General features: G+C 35.8%; 1 protein-coding gene across 1 annotated transcript; it reads left to right on the top strand.

The window, feature by feature from the left end:
* The first annotated feature begins 1,277 nt into the window (after positions 1-1,277).
* Positions 1,278-22,873, top strand: ice1 (KIAA0947-like (H. sapiens)). Its single transcript, XM_059567324.1, has 22 exons — positions 1,278-1,515; positions 1,923-1,981; positions 3,605-3,640; positions 4,079-4,096; positions 5,981-6,092; positions 9,683-9,759; positions 9,848-9,885; positions 10,345-10,427; positions 10,817-10,893; positions 12,737-12,774; positions 13,015-13,097; positions 13,198-13,234; positions 13,322-13,372; positions 14,069-14,146; positions 14,250-14,686; positions 18,322-20,691; positions 20,783-20,951; positions 21,120-21,280; positions 21,569-21,759; positions 21,886-21,986; positions 22,288-22,386; positions 22,540-22,873. Exons 1-22 carry the CDS (start codon positions 1,426-1,428, stop codon positions 22,722-22,724), a joined length of 4,590 nt encoding a protein of 1,529 aa, XP_059423307.1. The 5' UTR covers positions 1,278-1,425; the 3' UTR covers positions 22,725-22,873.
* The last annotated feature ends 465 nt before the right edge of the window (positions 22,874-23,338 follow it).

Below are 23,338 nucleotides of genomic sequence, written 5' to 3'. Positions count from 1 at the left end.
TCATTATTATCACAAATTTTTGACTGACTGGTAGTATATGTGTGTGTGTGTTTGCAAATATGATTTATTCTTAAGCAATATTTTTATCAGATTTCTATCAGCTGAGACCCTTAAATTTTATCTAGGGGTATTTATTTTTATTTATTTTTTTCCTTTATAGAGGGCATTTTCCCATTAATCTCATTAATACTTTTATTTCAAATTCTTACATTTGACCCATGAATACAATTTATAATAATGTGATTATCTATACCTATAAAATGTAATAATTTACACTGAAAAATAAAACTGTATTAAATAATATCATGATATTATTTTAAATATATTTTTTTATAAATAACAAGAAATTATGGTGGAAATCGAATGTCATGTCATTGAGTAAAATATATAAATATGTAAAGTTACAAGGTTTATTTTTTTATTTTTTTACTGAGATTATTTTTACCTTCGGATGTACGGCTTGGTCTTCACCACAGCCAAAACATGCGTACTCTCCTGAGAGCGAAATGAAAACTTTAATAATAATTTTAAAAACTCAAATAGAGACCTACAAATACTTCTAATAATAAAATGTTATTGAAAAGAAATGTTTACCATTTGTCAGCGACGGATCCATCAACGACGTCCAAACTTCTTCTCAGGTGACGTAACAGGGTTGACCAATGAAATCGAGCTAGAGACGTGAGTCATGGCTGCGGGGTGGGGTTTGCGCTCAGTTGGTTTGGGGGGGGGGGGGGGTCACGTGGGGGGAGCTTAATAAAATCACAAAAATAAGTCTTCATGTTAAGAAAATTGTACACAAGCATTACTACGGAGCCCCGCACGTAACCTGTAGGAGAAAAAAAAAAAAAACAATCCGTCCCCTCAGTTAATAAACTGTACTCACGCATCGGATGAAAAAAAAATCGCTTTTAAACATGGGCAGTCTTAGATTTCCCGTATTTTAGATCGTTAGTACTTGTAAGTACTAGGATTTTTCCACACCTAATAGAACCATAGCCTATTAGATGTATTTTTATTTTTTTATTTTTTTATTTTTTTGTCGGTCCGGGAGGTTTATGGGTTTATTTAGTAAGATATATTTAGTTACTGTCAGAAAAAATTGCCCCAAATTATGCCTACATTAAACTACATAGTTATATTCCGAATATAAGAAATTATCCCATATTCGTTTCAAATTCTAAATAAAATTTGTGTTTATTAATTTATTTACTTTGGATCAATTTAACTCTACAATAATAATTTTTTTAATTATTTTTCAATCCGGCATCTACGGCGGGCAGCTGGGGCCTTTCCCTGGGGTCCTCAGTCAACGTGTTGCCGAACGTTTGTATGTGCAATGAGCTGAGGTGCTTGTTTTGGTTGTACGTTTTTAGATATTTGGAGGTACGTTTACGATTCTACTGATATTTCTGAACTATTACCATGATGCCGGGGGAGAACCAGTCCAAAACCGCAGGAATCGCCTCTGAAGCTACATCTGGCACTTGTCAAAACTGCATTGTTTTAAATCAGGTGAGAACTTTATTCCTAACGCCAAGACAGTGTCCACTATATAAAATCAGACTTACCCAAGTAATAATGGGTGTTTTATGAGAATTAGAGAAGATTGATATTGCAATTTGTTAATGTAATGCTTTTGGTTTTAATTAAATACCTGGAAATTGAGTATATCAATTCGATGTTGCTTATAATTACGTCTGTCTTAGTCATTGTTGATTGTAATTAACGTTTTACAGTCACTTTTTAAAAATGTGATTTACAGTTAGTGGTACGCAACTGAATATTGATGTATTTTATTAATTTTGTGTTTAATGCAGGTATCAACTGTCATCTATTTTTACGAATTCCCTTATTCATTATACTGTTTGTTGATTACAAGTAAAGCTGAATGTGTATGTCTGTGATTCTACGTTTTACAGAGCTTGGATGAATATGTGGCTGCTTTGTTAACTCTGAAGCAGAAGATCGTTGACACAGAGTGAGTTTTTTATTTTATTTTTTTAACTAATACTATCATTATTATTGTTATAATTTTAAGACTTTTACCCAATTTTGAAGGGCAGCAGCACAGTTCTTGTATGGAAACAAAATACTAGTGTTAAGCTTTTACATAAGCTTATGTCTGACTGTTTTTTCTGTAAGAACTGCAGTATTAGTCGCTAGTTGTCATGACACTAAGCATTTGTGTTGTTTTGTGGTTATAAGGAATTGGGAATTCACAATAAAATGTATGCAGTTCCATTTTAAATACACAAATAAGCATAAAAAATGCAATTGATGGCACCACAACTTGGTTACATTTAAAAATTGGTTGTGGACTAAGTCAGAGATTTTAACATTTTGATCATACATAATACATTACATAAACATTTTACAGTAAATAAATATAAATAAATAAAAAAATACATCGCAAATCTAAGCCTTTATTTACACATCAAAATTTGGATCGAGCATGTTCCTTAAATGGTAGAAGTTTATATTGCAGTCGAATTGCAAAAGTTTAATATTTAGGTTTAAGGTGTTCTAACTAGAATATTTAAAGGGTTCATATGATGTGAATTTTTATTTCCTTTCTCTTTGGAGTGTTACCAGCCCTTGGTGCATAAAGTAGATCTGTAAAGATGCAAAGACTAAAGTCTCAAATCCAAAGAGATATTCTTTATAAAAGTTAAGACCTGTCCAAGTCCCCCTAAAACACCTCGTATTAACATGCCCCCCGCGTGTCTACGTCATTGTGTGTGAAGATTTGCATAATGGAACCCAAGTGTTCGTGCAAAGAAAGTCATACTTTACACACTCTAGCCGCTGGCCATTCCTCACTCTAGCTGCCAGCTGATCCTTACTCTAGCCGCTGGCTGCCACTCAATCAGGCCTGTCGGCCATTCATCACTCTTTGCATGGACAGTTTGCCGCTTCTGACTCACAGTCTGTAAGTATGTTTTTTTTATATGTAAAGAATTTGCCACTGATGATTCAAACGTGAGTTTTGAGCAGTGTAGAGCAAGCTTGTTGTTTGTGGTTTCTCAGATCACAAATGCAGACATGGTTTTATGTTTACGTGTTACGCAACTTAACACGTAAAAAGACCGTGTAAGTCATTATAATCAGTAATTATGTCCCCACTGGATGCAACAAACGCCTCGTTTGTAGTGGGTTTTATGTTTTGTTTTTGTCTTGTCGTGCCGGTGTTCCAACCAGGACATGCACCACGGTATGGTTTCTGTCACTTGCTTGAGGCATTTGGCCAATCACAACACACTGGATAGCTGGCCAATCAGAGCACACTTCGCTTTTCAGACTGATGAGCTTTGTAAAAAACAATGCGTTTCAGAAAGGCGAGACATAGAGGAGAAGCAATAATGTGCAGTATGTGGAAAATGTGTTTTTTTTTTATCTTAAACTGCATAAGCACATTACACCCAACGCACAAAATAATGTTCTTTTTAGCAACATCATAGATCCCTTTAAAGAAATATATTCATATATTTTTTAATACTGTAACTATAAATGTTTTCTTAACTTGTTACTTTCTGATTTTTTAGTTTTATCTGCAGTGCAAAAAAACTATGATGGTATTTATTATATATAACTTTTTTTTCAGCCGTCTCTTAAGTGAATACAAAGAGAAGTGTGATGATATCCTTCTATAAAGCTTTGTATTTGTTTTTGTCATGCTCTCTGTTGATTAACTGATTGATTTTATCATAGACATATCATATATAAGCATATTATCTGAGATTGCTATTTAGAGACTGTTTGGTCCTGAATTAAGAAATATTGTATGTGAATGAGTGCTATTGTATTAAATATCAGCCCAGCAACATTAGGCTGCAGGTTATCACGGCCATACTGATATTCACTGCAACAGCATGGTTGTGAAACAAAATTTGTATTAAACCGGAATTATAAACTTTTTTTTTCTCATTTTGATTAATTTTAAGTGCAAATTATATTTTTTTTATGCAACCTGCTCCATGCCACTCATATACACTGGCTTTAAACAAAATGAATGCAAAGCTTGAAAATTTATTTTATTCTCTATGGATCGATCTGTTTTCCTTGACAAAAATTCACAGCTTCAGAAATCCCAGAGGTAAGAAGATATTTTCTGTTTCACTGCTGTTATTTTACACCCTGTGTAATATAAATATTTTTAAGCTGACATTTATTTTTTTAACAACTTGCTGTTTACCAAAGTAATTTATAGTACAAATTTGCTATGCTGTTACCAGAACTGGTGACTGAGAATACACAATGCATGTGAACCTAGGCCTTAAATGGGATACCCATAACAACTGCAAAGACATTGTACTTCTTATGTTGTAACTAAAGTAATGCAAAGCCTGGATGCTGCTCTACAATTACTTTATGCTCCGGGTGAGATAAGTTCCTTAATACATGCACAGGTCATTTGCTTTTTAAAGGCCATCTTTCAATTTAATTGTATAACTTAATTTATACAGAATCTTGTATGAAAATGTTAATTTAAAAAGACATGCATAAGAATACATGTGTTTTACAACCCCCACGTGCAGAAATTGAGAAAAAAGTGTACCTATTCTAAGCTACGCTCCAAAAAACCGCCTTTTCCCAGAGAATGCGTCATATGACGTAACGACAGGCAAACATAGGTGCTGCCGCCCTGGTTCTCAGTGTGGGTTTAGGCCATGGGTGCCCAACCCTGCTCCTGGCGATGGACTGTCCTGCAAAGTTTAGCTCCAATCCTAATCAAACACACCTGCCTTTAATTTTTAAGTGAGCCTGAAGACCTTAATTAGTTGCTTCAGGTGTGTTTGATTAGGATTGGAGCTGAACTTTGCAGGACAGTCGATCACCAGGAGTAGTGTTGAGCACCGCGGGTTTACGCAGTCTGAGAGGTGGTAACAGAAAAGAGAGTTTGTTGTTATCGTTAATATAGTTATAGTAGGTTTTTGTAACAATGACTGTATTTACATGAACAGCATATTCCCGTCCTAACCGGAACACTTACTGCTTTCATACACGTACTCGGCAATACATGCAAGCTCATTTACACAATGTCCGTCGGAAATACTAAAAGGGGTAAGTTCGGAATTCCAGCTGGCCGGTTATGTTGTTTAGATATACGCCCCAAACGCTTGACATCTGCAGAAGCAGAACATGCAGACACCTAGGTCTGAAAGCAGTTACTGATTAAAAATCAGCTAGCAATTTCTACAAAATTTCATGATAAACTGTTGTGCAGAAATGCACCGCATTTCCATCCCTGTCCAGACTAGCTGACCGTCACAGATGTAAGCTATAGCCTACAGCATTCATTTAAAATCTGTGATCTAAATTAAACATTTTAAGACACATGTTGCTGTCATACATGGTAATAAACTACATGGTTGCTTGAAAAACAACAAAATCGACAGCGATATTGCTAAATATGATTTATTAAAGATACTGCAATGTGATAAACATGGAGACAACGTTAGCCACAATTACCTATAGCCTGTGGTCACACCACCGATTCTCCTCACACCACAACTCTATCTCTCTCCTCTGTCCATTTACCCTTCCCCTTAACTCTGCCTGACCCCTCTCTCGCCTAGGCGGCTCATAATTATACGGCAATGGCCCATCGTAAGAGTTGACATTAAACCCTACTACAACCTCTTCACTGTCTGACTCCATTACGAAGAGATGAGATTTGCCGGCCGTGTCACCCCCAATCAGAGCGTTTTTGACAGCGGAAGTAATTTTACTCACAATTTCTTTTAAAAAAACTTTTTTAATGCAAATTTATGATTAATTTCTTCACGCAAATCAAGTTCCTACACTATTTATCTACATGTTCATTCACAGGGATCTTCAACTTGAAAGATGGGCTTTAATATTGCTTTAGACGTTTGATAATGTGCACAGTATCATAATTTTGGGCAAAAATTGTTGATGGTCATTTAAGTATGTGACAAAATTAATGTCTTTAAAACATGATGATGCTTTTTCAAAGAGAAAGCAGCAAACTGCACAAACAGCTGGATGAGGTGTTGCTGAAACTTGAGCCGTTAGAGAAACAGACAGTGGAGTATGAACAGATGAAGACCGAGCTGGAGAAAACTAAGGTCTGTGTTCAAACACTCAAATTTTTACCATCTCTAGAATAGAGGTCGACCGATCGACCAGTCGGTGGTTTTTTGGCATTTTATTTTTATTAATCGCCTGATTGTGCTGCTAATTACGCCGATTTATAGGCAGGCGCACTGGTAGGCAGCTAAGCGTTGTTGTGTAACTCCCTCTCAGGCTGCGTGAGAGATGGAGCAGCTCACACTCTGCAGCGTAGTCTTGTTCACACACAGCTTCAGCCAATGGCAGGGCAAAACAGCCCATTTCGAAAGCGGAATTATGTTTTACCCTATTATAATTGCCAGAAAGTTATCATATTCATAAGTGCAACAAGTCATTTGCATATAAAAGTAGAAACACATTCAAATCAGATAAAACTTCTGGGCCGATTATAATGTGCACGATAACTTTCCTCCTTAAATGTGTGTGTAGGTCTGACAATATCCCCCAAGATGTCATCGCTCATGGCCAGCGCACTCTTCAGCAGTGAGGAGCAGCAGGCTGTGTAATATGTGTGAAATATTTTATTTTTGTTATCACCATGTCCATTTGACTTATAGCAGTGTCCAGTGTTTCCTATACATTGAGTTATTTGTGACAGCTCGTCACTATATCAAAACTGACAGCCACAAATAGATTTTCCAAAAGGATTATACTTTGTTGAATTAAAATGAGCGCTTCTCGTTTTAAAATTTAAAATGCAGCATGGGTGTTTTTATATGAATGTATCTTTGAAAAGAACTGACTGTCAGAAAAGCTTCGATGCCATTTTCATTTCGTCTTTCCTGTAATACCTGAAAAAGTATCATTTGTGAGCAGCGCTTATTTGATAAGAGCAGTTACCAGGGAAACCGCTATATCTCCGCTCCAACAGTGCCTCATGCTGGCAGAGAATAAATTTTCAGTCTGTAGGAATCTGATGTCTTTCAGTAAACAAACAAAAAGCATGCTTCAGAACTGTTTTGAGAAGGTGCTTAAATTTTAAGCCATGTATTAATACTCTAAATTGGGCTACTAATACTATTGTACCCTGCAATAATAATTTGCTGAAACTCACTTTTATGAGATGAATGGGGGGGGGGGGGGGCTGCATCAAGAAAGTCGGCCAAACATATTGGCCAAATAAATTGGCAATATATATCGGCCATTGGCTGCCCAGATTTCTAAATATCAATCGACCTCTACTCTAGAATTCAAACATTTAGCATTTGCTACCAATTCCAGTGAAATGCTCTGATTCTCTTTACCATGTTAAAAACTCTTAATAAAACTTTTACTTAAAGGTCCCCCATAGGCCTGAAACAAGCAACATTATTATGTGTTGTAGGGCTGTCCAAAATAAATAATTTCGAATATTCGTCGAATTAAAAAATAAAATTCCACATTCGAATGCAAAAATATTGCATCGAATATATCCGGATGTACGCTTCCGTGCATGAAACAACGTGAAATCTTGTCTCATTTGCACCAATCGTAATAATATTTACCGTATTTTTCGGACTATAAGTCGCACCTAAATATAAGTTGCATCAGTCCAAAAATACGTCATGACGAGGAAAAAAATATATACAAGTCGGACTGGACTATAAGTCGCATTTATTTAGAACCAAGAACCAAGAGAAAACATTACCGTCTACATCCTCGAGAGGGCGCTGTCGCGGCTGTAGACGGTAATGTTTTCTCTCGGTTCATGTCAAATTAATTTTGATAAGTCGCACCTGACTATAAGTCGCAGGACCAGCCAAACTATGCAAAAAAAGTGTGACTTATAGTCCGGAAAATATAATACTACACCGTGAACAAGTGACTGATCTAAGCCGACGCTTCAGCATCTATAGTTATGGTGCAGAAGGCGGGTGCTTCGGATTCTAGAGAGCATTTGATTGGTCAGAAGATTTAATGAGAAAATGAACTATGATGTGACGTCAAAAAATTTAACTGGAAGCTTTGAATGCTTGTATCTTCTAAATGCGAATTTTGTCACTTTTTTGGAGCCTGCCTTAAAGATCACCTTAACCCTTAAACAGGCAAGAGTGGAAAATAAGCAAAAAAATATTTTCATGTCATTTTTTTACATCATCTGAGCTTAAGTAAAACATATCCAAAAGAATTTTTGAAATATTTTATATATTTTGGATTTTATGAGTTGTGACTCCCAGTTCACGTTGCCTGATTAGGGTATAAAAAAGGACCTAGTCAATAATCTGTTAACTGTTACTGGCCTACTTGCCACTGCATGCTTAAAACAATTATATCCTATACTTTACCTGATGTAATGTTGACAAATTATATATCATTCAAAGGCTTACGAACTCAAGATACAGCCTGTGAAAACCATTTTGAAATCAGACCTTGCTTTACCATAAAAATGGTACCCTGTTACCCCCCATTTTTTAAATAGGCATTAAAGTGCACTATCCAAACTTAAATTGCTTTAATTTATGAACACTTTGGAATATAAACCTAAGGTTGGTCTCTTTTTAAAGAAGAAAATTTATTTTTTCAAGAAATTGAAGTATCAAAAAGTTATAGAAGTTTAAATGTACTGTAAATAATATGCGCTATATTAATTTTATTATATTTTATTTATTATAAATATTTTACATAACAGGTTTTACTCTAAAATTTGTATAAAATTAAAGCCTTGTGTCTAAATAAGTTATGTTACAAATTTGAAGTTGACATGAAAAAAAATGTAGGTTCATGTGAGATTTTATTTAGGGCGTCATACCACACACATCCACTGGGAGTCATCAAAACTATTTTGAATTTTGCTTAATGATTTTTTCCTCTAGATTTCTCTGTGAATTTTACTTCTATCTCAAAATAACCACCAAATATGAAATCCTGAGACTCAGACCTTTCCAATGATATGTTTGTTGCCAACATTATAAAAAGTTTTGGTTCTAGAAGACCGTAATGCATAATGTTTTATCACACTTGACCCTGCCCACTAAGGGGGAGGTGACCGCCATTAGATTTTAAAGTACCATTTCCATGGTAAAGCAATGTCCGATTCCAAAATGGTTTTCACAGGATGAATCTTGGGCTTCTAAGCTTTCAAATGATATGATATGATGATATGATGATTACTAAAAGATTTAGTAAAAGACAACAGAGAAAAAGACAACAACAAAAAAGAGTGCTAAGCGTCCCACAGGTGGGACAGTGACAGTTATGGGGTTAATTTCTTTTACCAAGCTCCTCACCTAGTGGATGGTGTCAGGTTTTGTATTACACAATTTATTTGAACTACTTTATAAAAAAAAAAAAAAAAAACTCTTCTAATTCTAGCTTCTTTCATGGGGACTTTAAAAAAGTGAAATTTTAATAAACATTAAGCAGTGTTTTCCACAGTTAAGCAGCATGAGCATGCTTTCAAATACATTTTTGCTATCTTCCTGATCATTGAGATTAAAGCTATTGAATGACTGCACTTTTGTGTTGAATTTGTCGGCACTCTGTACTGCCAATACTGTAGGAAGACGGTACAAAAATCTAAGTTAGATTAATTACAAATTTTCTAAACCTGACTCCAACTAGACTGGAAATATGTGCATGTTGCTCATTTTTTTTCTTTTTTTAACAGACTGCTTTGACGTCATATCAGCAGAGGTGTGAAGATGTTGACAGGCTAAAATCTGAAAAAGCTCATGCACTTACTCTGTAAGACCACTTTACTGTAGCATTATGATTATTTATTTGCTCTTGTTATTGTCTTCTCCTCACAGTATTTGTCTGTCTGTCTTCCCAGGAAAGAAAAAGTTGAAGAATCCTTAAGACAAGCAGAGGGTACATGCATCACAAATTATTTTAGGTTAAGATTAGAATGGGGCCTATAGATCAAGACTGCTGATTATATTAAAGGGACGATTCACCTAAAAAAAAATTGGGTCATTTCCTTTCCCTAAAGTGTGCGCCAAACTGAATTTCATAGTTCTCTTGTTGAGCACAAAAGAAGGTATTTTGAAGAATGTTTGTACCAATGAGTTAATTAATGGTAGCTGTTGGTGTGCATAGTATGGGAAATAAAGAATAAAGAATACTATCAAAGTCAGAGGCTACCATCAACTGTTTGGTTACTAACTCACAAAAGTTTGTAGCAACTTCAGGGTTGACAAATGACAATTTTAATTTTTGTTTTGTTTTGTCTCTTAAGTCTAAATACAAATAATGAAACCAAAAATGTAGTGTACACTCACTGAATTACTGGATTGTATTTGTGCTGCTCATAACGTGTTGTTTTCACAGATACTGTGCAAAGGCAAAACCTGGAGAATGAGAAACTCAAAACTGAAAAGAAATCACTGGAGGAAGATCTACAGAAAACTCAGGTTTGGTTCTTTAAAGTTGCCTCTGTAATTAAAAAATTGGCTGTTAAAATGTAATACTGGTTTCTAAATGCAAGTTATTGATTCAAATTCACCTTAGATTGTCTCTAAAATAAAGGGTTATCGAATGCAATTTTCATGTGCATCTTGTCAGTCAAGCCACACCTGTGATTAGTAGTTAATCTCCAGCACGTGCGTTCAGATGGAGCAGCGTTTACTACACAGAGCTGTAGTTCACTGAAAAGTTACACAAAATCGCATTAAATCGCAGGCAATTCATTGCCGATTTTGCACAGCCCTAAGGGTTAATATGCCATATTTTATTTGCTGCTTTGATTTATATTTCATCGATTGTAATTTTTTTTCTGATTAATATTTTGTTTTATTTCAAGGATTCCCTCAGAAAATATATTCAGACTGCAGAGGAACATGAGAATCTCAAGCTTGAGAATGCCAAGACACTCATTCTGTAAGTCCAACTGGGTCTGTTATGGTTTATAATAAGTTTATGCTTTTGTGTTAATTAAATGTTGCTTTGATGTGTTTGTTATATTTTCTATAAATGCACTGTGCTGCGGCCCGTTCTTCATACCTCACTTAAAGGTACAGCTTGTAGGACCTGCCATAAATCAGACGATATGAAAACGAATACCACTTGTTCAACAAATATATACACTCGTGTACATTCAAACACAGTAATTGGGCATACATAGCAAATGCGAGTTCAACGATTTGCGTGAGTAGATTACATACAAAGTCAATGCAAAGACTATGGATCGAGGCGTCCTTGCGCGGGTCTAGAAAATTGATAAAATCGTGATAGTTTTTTTTTCTCCATATTGCACAGCCCTAATTTACACTAGTGCGTGTTTGTATTACAACGCATAACTCAAACAGAATCATGTTTTCTATTTATTTTCCACTAATTTACTGATGAGCATTAGCAGCTTCCAGCACTGTCTGCTTGTGTGCTCTTTCATGATCACTGCTCTGACTCTGAGGTAATAACATATTTAATTTCAGCATCATTACATGGCCAAAACACACATTAGACGGCAATTGGAAGTTATTACAGACACTGGTGGTTTAAAGTGAGTTTTGAGTAAAAGTGGAATATAAATCTTATCATAATCTAATGTAGTCTCTGAACAGCACTGCGATCTGCCGACGTTTAAATTTATGTAGTGTGTACTTAGCCTTAAGTATGAACAGATCAGCAATGTGATCCAAACCTGTCTCAAGCTATCACAGACACTGACATTTTCAAACCTGTTTGATATTATGTGATCTCGTAATGTGAGCGACAGAATGACAAGGTAGAACTAATCCAACCATTTACATTGCAGATGGTATAAACACTCTTACCATGCACATTTATAAACAGAAACAAAAAGCCACAAATTAATCAAATCAACTAACTAGAAATACATTTAATATACAATGCCATGCTTCATTGTACTGTTAAATTATCTCCAACTCTTTCTGCAGTATTGACAGTCCTCATTGTCCATATCTACCAAGCCTTGGTTTCTGCCATATTGTCTTTTGTCGTGGAAGAAAACGTATTTTCGCTGATGGTCTGGAACACTTTTTCACTGAATGTTTTGTAGTGTGTGCACCTTGTTTGTATTGTGGTGTTCAGTATGCGCACAGCTATGACAGGACGATGACATATGAGAAGAAATCTTGTTGCGTAGTGTAAGCAACACAGTGATTCGGCCAGTCTTTCAATCATGTAGTGTGAGCTTGCCATTAATTATCCAAATTTGTTACCAAATGATGAGACGTTTTTTGATACTCGATAGTACAGAAGCAATTCGGTCGGTGCCTAAAAATTATCGAACTCCATACCCAACCCTATCTCTCAATGAATGAAACTGTTTCTATATAGTTTTAGACTATATAACATTATAATATTATTTTCAAATTAACCCGTTACCCCTTGTTTGATAGGGTACTCTGGTAAACAATTTGCAGTGGAATTGACAAACTTTAAGAATCATCTCCGCTTAAAAAGTTGCAGTATGGATCTGTTGCTTTGATAGCAACTCCAGGATATTCTTCATAGAATTTAACAATCCTTGGTTGTCAAATCATCAACAGTAAAAGAGTAATCCACTTACCAAAAATGGACCCCTGGTGTACTGTACCTATTTTTTTTTTTTATTGTTTACAAATTGAAACAATGACAGTTGAATTTCTCTTTTTTGTTGTTGTTTTTGATGTATACTTATGTTTTTGTTAGTGTTGAATCTGACATTCTAGAATTGAAATTCATAAAAAAATATTTGACTGTTGTGTTTTTCTCTCAGGAAAGGAAACCTTGAGAATGACATTTTGGTGCTAAAAGGTCTGTGCTAGTCATCTTATATTTTAATCAAATTGCAGTGCATTCATGAAAAACTGCTTTAGATTTGAAATATGGACTATTGCACATATTAAAACATATTGGACTATCATACATATTAAAATATTTAGCATATTGGATTATTAACTAATCTCCATACCTATTCTCCAGCAGCTGATTTTATGCACCATACAAGTTGGAAATAAAATCTAAATTAAAATGTAATTGTCTATTTGTACACAGAGGCAAATTTTCAACAGGACAATGAAATCATTGTTCTAAAAAATGAGAAGAGAAGACTTGAAGAAATGCTGTACACAACACAGGTTTAAATTTTGCTTTAACATTATATATCCTCTTGGTAAAATGTAAATTAAAAGGCTATGAAAGGCTATTTGATGTTTTTACTGACTTTGTTTTTATTAGCAAAGACTCGGCAAACTTGAGGAGTTGTTCAACAAAGGTATAAGATGTGCATGCTTATACCTATAAACTTGTATATTATATGATCCATTGTTTTCTGTCATTAAAAAATATATTGTTGTTTTAGAAAAAAGGAGTAAGTCTTCTCAAACAGATGCCGAGCCACTAATTGACAAAGGTATGCATAGTCTAAAACTGTTAGACTTTCCATTGTATAAAGAAATGCTTAAATATTTAAAGGAAAACTCCATGTTCCTAATCCCCTAGAGTTAAACAGTTGAGTTTTTACCATTTTCAAATCCATTCAGCCGATCTCTGGGTCTTGCTTAGCGCTTTTAGCTTAGCTTAGCATAGATGTTCCTGTGACTCAGTGGTAGAGCATTGTGTTAGCAGCGCAAAAGATTGTGTGTTCGATTCCCAGTGAACACATACGGGTTAAAAAAATATATATAGCCTGAATGCACTGTAAGTCGCTTTGGATAAAAGCGTCCACTAAATGTAGATCATTGAATTTGATTAGACCATAAGCATCTTGCTCAAAAATGACCAAAGAGTTTAGATATTTTTCCTATTTAAAACTTGACTCTTCTGTAGTTACATCGTGTACTAAGACCAACGAAAAATGAAAAGTTTTTCTAGGCCGATATGGCTAGGAACTATACTCTCATTCTGGAATAAAAATCAATGAAAAGCGCTGCTACCAGACTCGGAAATCAGCTGAATGGATTCAAAAACGGTAAAACACAACTATTTAACTCTAGGAGAGTTGGAAAATGAGCCTATTTCAAAAAGAAAATAATGTTCCTTTAAAAGAAAACATCTTTATATGATGGCACATGATAATGTTTTCTTTAATTAATAATGCTTATTTTAGGCAAAGTCAGAATGCTGCTTGAAGAGCTCTGGCATTGTGTGGAAAGTTCCCAATCGCAAGAAAATCTGTTTTTCGCTGGTAATCATTATTGCATTGATTGAAATTTAATTTTTCTAAAATGTATTTATTATCAGGCGACCAAGGTTAATTCTGATCGAGGCAATGCATATTTCTTTTGTAGGAGAAGAGGCAACACCCTTGAAAAACCAACTTCAAAGAATATCTTCTCAACCACTGCCTAACAGTCCTTTAAAAATACAGATTTCTCAATCATCTCCAGGAAATCCCAGTCCAGAAACTATATTGCAATCTTCAAAACACTCCACGCCCAAAACACCTCCTGAGGTCAACAGGCCTAAATCATATCAGAAACTGATGAAGCAGAAAAATGATAAAGATTTCAGTATATCAAGTAGAAAGAGAAAAGTAAGTTCAGATGTTCTTGAGCATGAGAACTCTTGGACTGAAGATGCTACTAAATCTTTACTGAGGGAAATGACAGTTGGAGTTGGAGATGACTGCTTTGGAGATTATTCTGTGGATTTGCAGGACATTAAAGAGTGGTTCAAGCCTTTGCCTGCAGCTTTATCTCCTGTGCATAGCCCCTCAACAGAGCTGGTAAGTTAGAATTTGTTTCAATTACATTGTAATGCTCAAGTGATTAAATTTCAATGACAGTCCTCCCAAATTTCTTTTTGAGTCACTATGATTTTCGAAAATGAGGACTTAAGACTTGAGGTGCTTCTCATTATTTGTAAAAAAAAATTTTTTTTGCATCTTCATTTCCTTTCCTCGCTTCCTTTACTCATGTTAGCTCCACCCCCAGGATGAAAGGGAAGGATAAGCAATGAGGGAAAATGTTTGAGGAATCAAAGGAAAGCTTATTTGCACATTGGAATATTTTTGACCACTTAAGCTTCACTTTAAAGCGTCGTCTGCGGTCCCTAATGTTATGTTTGGTTAAAGGGGTCATCGGATGCAAAATTCACTTTTACAAGTTGTTTGAACTAAAATGTGTCTTGGCAGTACACAACCACCCTATAATGATAAAAATCCACCCAGTCTTTTTTTTTTTTTTTTTAATCCCCATTAATAATAGCCCCAGATCAAGATCAGGTATCAGATCAAGCCAATCTCAGACTCTTGGCAGATTGATGTAGTTCTGCACAGTCCCTTACAATGATTGTTAATTGACACTGGCGCTTTATCACAGACCTGCCCTGAGTGAGCTGTTAACAGTCCGCCATTGTTTAGACATCGGAGTAGGTATAGACAAGAATGTCTCCTTAGCGATTGAGGTGTTTTGTTGTTGAATGTAATAGTGAACATAAGTCATTTTTTACTCCCAACATCTGAGCCACTGAAGATGCAGAGGATTACTTTTATTTTTGAAGGGAATGCACCCACCGATCTACCTAAATGCATCTATGTTCATGCAAGTCATTCGTGATCCAGCTTCACCTCCAGAATAAGTGTGTATATGTTTTTTTATGAATCTTTGCAAATTTCCTTTCCTAATAATGTGCTAGTTAGCAAGTTCCATGGCAAATGCGGCTATAGTTTACAATCTTATGAGAACGGATCGTCACCCTAAGGAAAAGAGCATTTAAAGGGACATGCACTAAAATGTTTCGCTGTGAACACAGCTGATTTTGACAAAGTAAAAAGGATGTTTTTTTTTACACTACACTGAGAAATTTTAACCAAAGTCTGTTATAGATCTTTCGTTAAGACCCTAAAGAATCATATCAATTTGTGGAACATGGGGATCCGATGACCCCTAGAAGACATTTATAATGAATATTAATAAAGCAAGATGTCCTGTTGAAATATTATATATATATATATATATATATATATATATATATATATATATATATGGATCATTTAAACTGCAAAGATAAAACATAAAAAAATAATAATAATGTAAACTATATGAGAGATATGAAGAGGGAGGATAATCTACACATGTTGGGTTTGTTGCCAATTTCCTCACATTTCCTGGATTTTCTGGAACCTTCCTCACTCCTCGCCTCCTCATGGTGCAGTTAGAGAATAGAGAGAGAGCGAGAGAGAGATAATTTTTATTTCTTTCACATTAGGTTACAATTATCGCACTTATATCAACTATATAAATAAAAAAAAAACTTTACATTTCGAATAAAAATTCCTGCCCGGCAGCGCCCTATTAGTAGGTCTACATGCATGCAAAATACTTTAATGTATATAAAAAAAAATGGCAAAACGAATAAAATGGTCTGGTCATGAGTACAATCGCCTCCTTGGAAGAGCGCTTTTCGCTGCTTAGAGACAATGGGAGCATATTTGGATTTTTATATGACATCGCATCTCTCAAAGAAAAGGAGAATACAATAGTTCTTCAGGATTGCTTAGGACTGGAAAAGGCCCTGACTCATGGAGACTTGTGGGATGTTGATGGGCATGAATTGTTTGAAGAGCTGACTGCTTTGGGCAGATGCCTGGTTACTGGATCTAAACCACTGGATGCGCTTAAATTCATCTGTGAAAAAGGGATGGAATCTATTTTTCCAAATGTTTTTGTAGCATTGAGAGTGCTTCTCACTCTCCCAGTCACTGTGAGCTCTGGAGAACGCAGTTTCTCCAAGCTTAAACTGATAAAAATTATCTCCGAAGTACAAGTTAAACTCGAGGACGCAATCAAAGCGTTTGCCGCTGCGAAAGCCCGATGCGCACGCTTCTGAAATGTAGGTGTGTGAATGTGTGTATCAGTCAAGAAAAAATTGAAACCTCCAGTTTTGTGAGCTAAAAAGTTGTGTGCATATGTTTAGTTTTATTCTGTACACTATCTATTAGCCTATAAAACAGACATTATATGCAACTACATCTGAGCCACTGAAGATGCAGAGGATTACATTTATTATTGAAGGGAATGCACCCGCCAATCTATCTGTTGTGTACCTTTTTCACCTTTTTGCAGTATGAAAAAAAAACTCTGAAAACATACTTGCACGTTTTTATTTTAGTGTAATTTCAAAAAAATAAATAAATAAATGTTTACTTGCATCTTAAGGATCCCTAATTGTGAATGTGAGGTGGGGGCGGCACGATCGTGCTCTGCCTAGAGCGGCATTTGAGCTTGCGCCGGCCCTGGATGTCCTTCAAGATGGCTAACATTGATCAGTTTCCGGTTCACAGTTTAGAGGACGGATGAGAGCGGACACGAGGAAGCATCAGTTTGAGTATTGAGAAGCACAGTTGGTCTTTGACTTTGCTGATATTTAAATACAGTAATTTATTGTTGACTTTGCTTAGACTTTAGTTTATAACTTATAGCTTATAAACAGTCATTCTTTCTGAACCTTTCTGTTAAGATTGAGATCAGTGTAAATATGTTAAAGAATGATAAATTAAATGTGCATTGTTTGGAAAAAAACATGTACGTGATGTTTCATGAGAACACTTTAAACGGATTTATTTTCAGCCCTCAGAAAAAGTTTTGTAGAAATTCATAATATAAAGTCATAAATTCATAATATAAAGTCAATTTTAATTGGAATTAAATAATAGTTTTAGCTAGCAACTGTGAAACATTGCATGTCATCCCCAATGTAGTCTTATCCATAGATATTCAGCAATTATAGTAAACAGGTGCATTTAACTGGACACTAGTTGCTTCCATCGGAATGAATTCATTCCGATTGACAAATCCAAATATACAGTTTCCCCCGCTGCTGTTGCATACTGTTTTAAAAAGCACACACAATATTTATCTACTTCGGGTCCTAATTAGTCGACGACCAGCACATGAACTGTTGTGCTGTGCTGCTTACTTAAAAAAAAAAAAAAAAGTCGTAAAAGTGCCCCTATTATTTATGACACTATATTCACCACGAAGAACAGCTCGTTCCACGCATGATACGTCAATATGATATTTCTACATCACTGCGCATGTGCAGTACTTTCCAGTTTCGGTTTTCAATCCAGTTAAATGTTTACATGTCTTCTCACTCTCATTACAAATGAAATAAACCACCCCTTACAATCCGATCGAAATTTTTGTCGGATCTGGCCGATTAAATCCGACTTTTTTTATTTCTGATTGTGCTTCTAGGCCTATTACGATCGGGTTTGTAAGGTCCATGTAAACACAGCTAATAGCAATTAATTAATTTCTTTCAATACTGGCTTGTAAAATGTGACTAATAATGTTCCTGTGTGGTCAGTAATGGTAAAGAGATGTGTAATATGACACTTTTAATTTGTTCTTTCAGGTCAGTGTGAATGACGACCAACCAATGTCCAATACTAAAGAGGAATATCAAACACATAATGGAAAACAAGGACAATCAAGCTTACATAAAGCTATTCTTCAAAACAACACACAATTAGAACCTTCAGATATTGAAGATCAGAAGTCATTGCTGAAAGAAGAGGTGGAAAAATCTTCTTTACTCTTGTCCCCAGACACACACGTGAAAGAAGTTGTATCTGCAGATAACATTGCAAAGACGTTATCTGATAGCCATCACATGGATGTAGAGGATGTGTTTGATGTAATGCATGGCTGTATGGGAAGTACTGCGAGTCAAACTGCAAAGTCTGGTATAGGAAATGGACACAGTGTGGAAAGTTCTTTAGAAAATGATAGCACGCAAACTGCAGTAGGGATTCCACTGATGAATCAAAATGGTGAAAGAACTGAGTTGGAAGATACAAAAACTGCTAATAATCTTAAAAGTCCATTGGAAAACTCAGATATGCAGCAGCATGTTGAAACTGAACTAGTGCACACCAGTTCTGTTCACCCTGCAGAATGTGAAACTTCTCAGGTACAGAAAGTGCCAAATGTGCCATTGGCATCTAATGTCAAGAGAATTTCAACACTTAATGTGAACTATAGTAAATCAGACAGTGTTGAAAATAAGACATCAAAGAATTCTGTACCACTAGAAATGAAGACTGTAGCAGATACATCAACAAGTGACATTCAGAAGATACTGGCTGAGAAGGCTGACCAGTCTGAAGAGGATAATAATCTAAAGCCTACAGAATCTCAGAAAAGTTGGGTTGTGAGAAAAAATGAAGGTGCTTGCTCTTCAAGACCCTCAAAGGATGAAGAGTCATCATCAGAAGATGAAGGGTTCTTTGGTTTGATGAGAAAGGTTAGGGGTGTACACTCAAGGTCTGAAGGAAGGATCCCTTCGGAAGAGTTGGACCATGTTTCTAGGAATAAGCAGTGCTCCACTGCAAAGCAGATGTCCAAAGATGAGCCACTGGAATTTATTTCTGAGATCAGAGCATTATCTCACTCTGGACTTTCTACAGTGATCATGGAGTCTGAGGATGAAAAAGATTCTGAATGCCCAGAAAATGACAAAACCGTTCAAAATATGTGCGAGTTAATGAGTCACAAAATCAAGTTTAAGGATACTAAAGAAAAGGAGTTTGACAGCCCAAGAAAAACATTGGTGCAAAAGAAAAATGAATCTTATCAGCAGGTAGATGGGATGTCAGCTGATACACATAGCCCCGGTGTTGAAAATGTTGTCAGTGATATTTACAACAACAAAGATATATCAGGAGATTCTGCAGTGAATAGTCTTGAGGATACCAGAACACCATGTCAAGATACTCTGGACCCGGAATATACTACCTTTGAAAAAGGTGGCAGTATTTCACTTGTTCCAGGTCTCAACATAAAAACCCATATTACACCAACCTCGTGTTTATCTCTTGGAAGGGTTCGAACGGAGATGGGTCCACCTCTACCTCCAGTTGTTATGCCACTGACTGCTACTCCTCCGAGGTTTGGAAAACACCACACTCCTTTAAAGCCTACTTTAGTACCCTCAAGATTACCAGTTGATGAACCAACGGTGCCATCTGTGACTGTTTTTGATTCAGCTCTCCCAGATGCATCAAAAATATCTCCATGCTTGACCACTCCATCACCATCTTGTGGAGTTCCCTCCTCACCACTTCAGTTTGGATCAGCTACTCCAAAACATGCTGTTCCAGTCCCAGGAAGGCTCCCATCATCTGCCTTATCCTCTTCCCCTCCTGCTGCTTCTCAGGAAAATTCCATGCAGATGCTAGATAATATGTATCCTGAACTCTCTGCACGCGCCCGCACTTTAAACATACTCCGTGGCAATGTTAACCTGACCCGAGCTGGAAATGAGAACGGTACCTCCCCACCGCCTGTTAACCATATATCAGGAAATAAAACGATCAGTTCTTCATCCACTGCCTTTACCAAAACAGAGCAGAAACCAAAAAGGACAGGTGTAAACATCCTATTGCCAAAGAGTGCTAAAAGACTCAGACTTGACAACTGTTCACCTGCTCCTCCTGGTGTTGCTTCTCCTCCAGAACAAGTAATGGATCATCAGACTGTTATTAAAAGGGAGTCCATCAAATCCAACCAAGAAATACTAAGCAATAAAGAAAAACAAAGAATTGAGAAAGACAAGACAAATGATATCAATTGTCAGATCTCAGAAGTGCTGGCCAAAGTTGGATTGTCCTGTTTTGATGTATTGCCTGTTGTTAAGAGCCATGTGTTCATTGGGAGAATATCTCAGGTGCCAATTTTGATTGATGAAGAAAAGGCTGTAATTGCTGATTTCTGTGTCAATCAGGTATGTGTTTATGCTTTGCACAGTTCAGATTGCTTTTCTAGTTAATGCAGCCTTGAGGATATTGATGCATGCATTTTTTCTGTTTCTTTAGTCTTCAGCAGAACAACTCATATCTGCCATCTTGACTAAATTAAAGACTGAGAAGAACATTCTGAGTTATGATAATGTACAAGCTCTCTGTAGAGTCTACACAGGGTTATGTCGCCAGATAGGAGACTACCAGAAAGCCCATGCCTTTGCATACAGTATTCTCAAAGAGGGTGAGTTTACAGCAACTTAAGTTATATTTATATGATATTCTCATTCAGCATTATTTCTTTTTAGTTATTTACCCATTATAAATGTTTATATTAACTTTCTCAGACTCCGATTTCAGAGACGAAGCATGTGTTCTATATTAAGTTTATTATTGGATTCTTTACTCACAGATTTTCATAATGCCTCCAAGCTAATTTTGTTCATGGTCACAACATGGCCAAGTGTGCTCTTCCATGAGACCTCTTTGTGCAAAGCCATTCATACAGTGGCCAAGCTTAAAGCGGAAGATGACATTTTGGAATACCTGACTAAATATCTTCACTGGGATAAGGTATGCAGTGTCTAGGGCTTATTATTTTGTTTGCGTTCTCTAATGGCTGGAGCTAACTATCATGATTTCTTTACCAATAATGATTATTACAAATCTGTGAATCCTGTAATTCCCATCCTGACCCTGTTAGCTTTTATCTGGGCATCATATGTATAAAGATTTGCTACATAACGGTGTTGTTTTTTTGTTTTGTTTTTTACCTTTTAATATTGCCAATGCATAAAAACGTGAGTTTCATGCATTAATTTAGTTTAAGCATTTTATCAGTTGTCCCTTATTATTTCCTAGAGTCCACCTGATGACATTCATAAATTGATTAGCAGCACACTGAAAGCACTTCAAGAGGACAAAGATTTGACGTTCCAGAAGCATGATCGTCATGGTCATGACCTTTGCCCAACTGCATGGGAGTACATTCATACCTTGGATCTCTTGTGTGCACATATGAAGTGGAAATGGACACATGATTATGTTATTGGGTATATTGATCTACTGCATATAGAAAAGTTAAATCATTTTACATCAAGCATACGTGATGTATTTCTAAAAAATATATACTTATATATTTATTATTATTATTATTATTATTTATTTTTATTTTTAAGCAAAGAGCTGTGGCCCATCATGAACACTTGGGTGACACAATCAAGGCTTCAGCAATCCCCAGTCCGTGATGTTTCTGTAGCAGCTGTTCTGCGACTGATTGGTATGTTGTTGAGTTTGCATGAAGTGATTATTTACTGTATTTAGTCATTATAAACTTTTATATTAATTTTAATTTAAAATAAAATCTAGTAAGTTCAACTAATGCATTTAATTTTACTTTCTATGTCTTTCATTTAAATTATTGGTTTGATTTTGATTCATTTTCTTTAGCCTGATGGTGCATTTCATAGCAGCACTATGAGTCAGAATCCCATAAAAAAAAGTGGTATAAAAATCCCACAAATTATATAAAACCGCATTTTAGGAGATTTGAAATGTGTCTTATGTTTGTATTCTTCCAGGACGACTTGGTCAGTTAGGAATGAGGCAGATGCTATGTAAATCAGTCCAAAATGTTGCAAAAGCTGTAAACCTCTTTGGAAAACATGGTATTACAGAAGGTACTGAACCTCTAATGTAACAAAAACTGTAATAGCAAATTACAAATATTTTGGTACATTGCTTTGCTTGGGTTTTTTTTCTATTATATTTCTTCCTCTCTCTGTATAAACCCACCACGAATCACAGTACATCCATTTGTTGTATGATTGCAGGTGTGCCCAATGAGGTGCAGTTGTCTGCTGTCTATGCCATTTATGACCTGGCACCCTGCAACCCCAAAGATGCCCTGGAGGCTCTAGCATCATGGCGAAGCGAAACTACACAACCAGTACCCTCTGCTGTGACAAGCTGCATCACTCAGATTGGCTCCCTTTGTCGTCAAATTAAATCCGCTTAAATAAAAACTTTTTTTTTTCTTTTTTCAGATGCTCTTTTTGTGATCATTGGTTACTGAAAATCAAGGAAATCATGCTGTTCTTGTACATTTATGTATGTTATGTATATTAAAGAAAATAACTTTATACTATAAAGATAATTTGTATTGAACTTTACTGTGTTTGTGTTTTTGCCTTTTTGTTGTTTTGTCAGCATTCAGAACTAGAAATGTGGTATATGTTTCTATTTTCAGGCTAAAATTGTGAAGAAAAAAAATCAGTTTCTGCTTAGAATATTATTGATACATTATCTGCTTTTGTCTTGATTTGATTAAACACTTGAGACTGTTGATCCGTATGTAACGTATAGCCTTTTATAATTTTAGTTCAGACAGGACCACTTTGGCAAGTTACTTGAGTTTATTGAACCACGGAACCATCAGCTTGGAAATACAAAACAATTAAGACACTTAATAAAATGTCTTTAAAAGCAAACAGTGGTAATCGTGTAGATGTGGCATTGGGACGTCTGTCCTGTAGCTTTGTTATGAGGATGAGTGTCTCTCAGTGGACCTCGGTTAGGACCATGCCACCAGGTCTTGAAAGCCTTAGTGATCTGAAACAAAGAGATGACAAC

This window comes from Carassius carassius, chromosome 15 (assembly GCF_963082965.1).
Source record: "Carassius carassius chromosome 15, fCarCar2.1, whole genome shotgun sequence".
NCBI classification, from domain to species: Eukaryota; Metazoa; Chordata; class Actinopteri; order Cypriniformes; family Cyprinidae; genus Carassius; species Carassius carassius.
The sequence above is the reverse complement of the archived record's forward strand: the minus strand, read 5'-3'. Positions and strand labels throughout refer to the sequence as shown.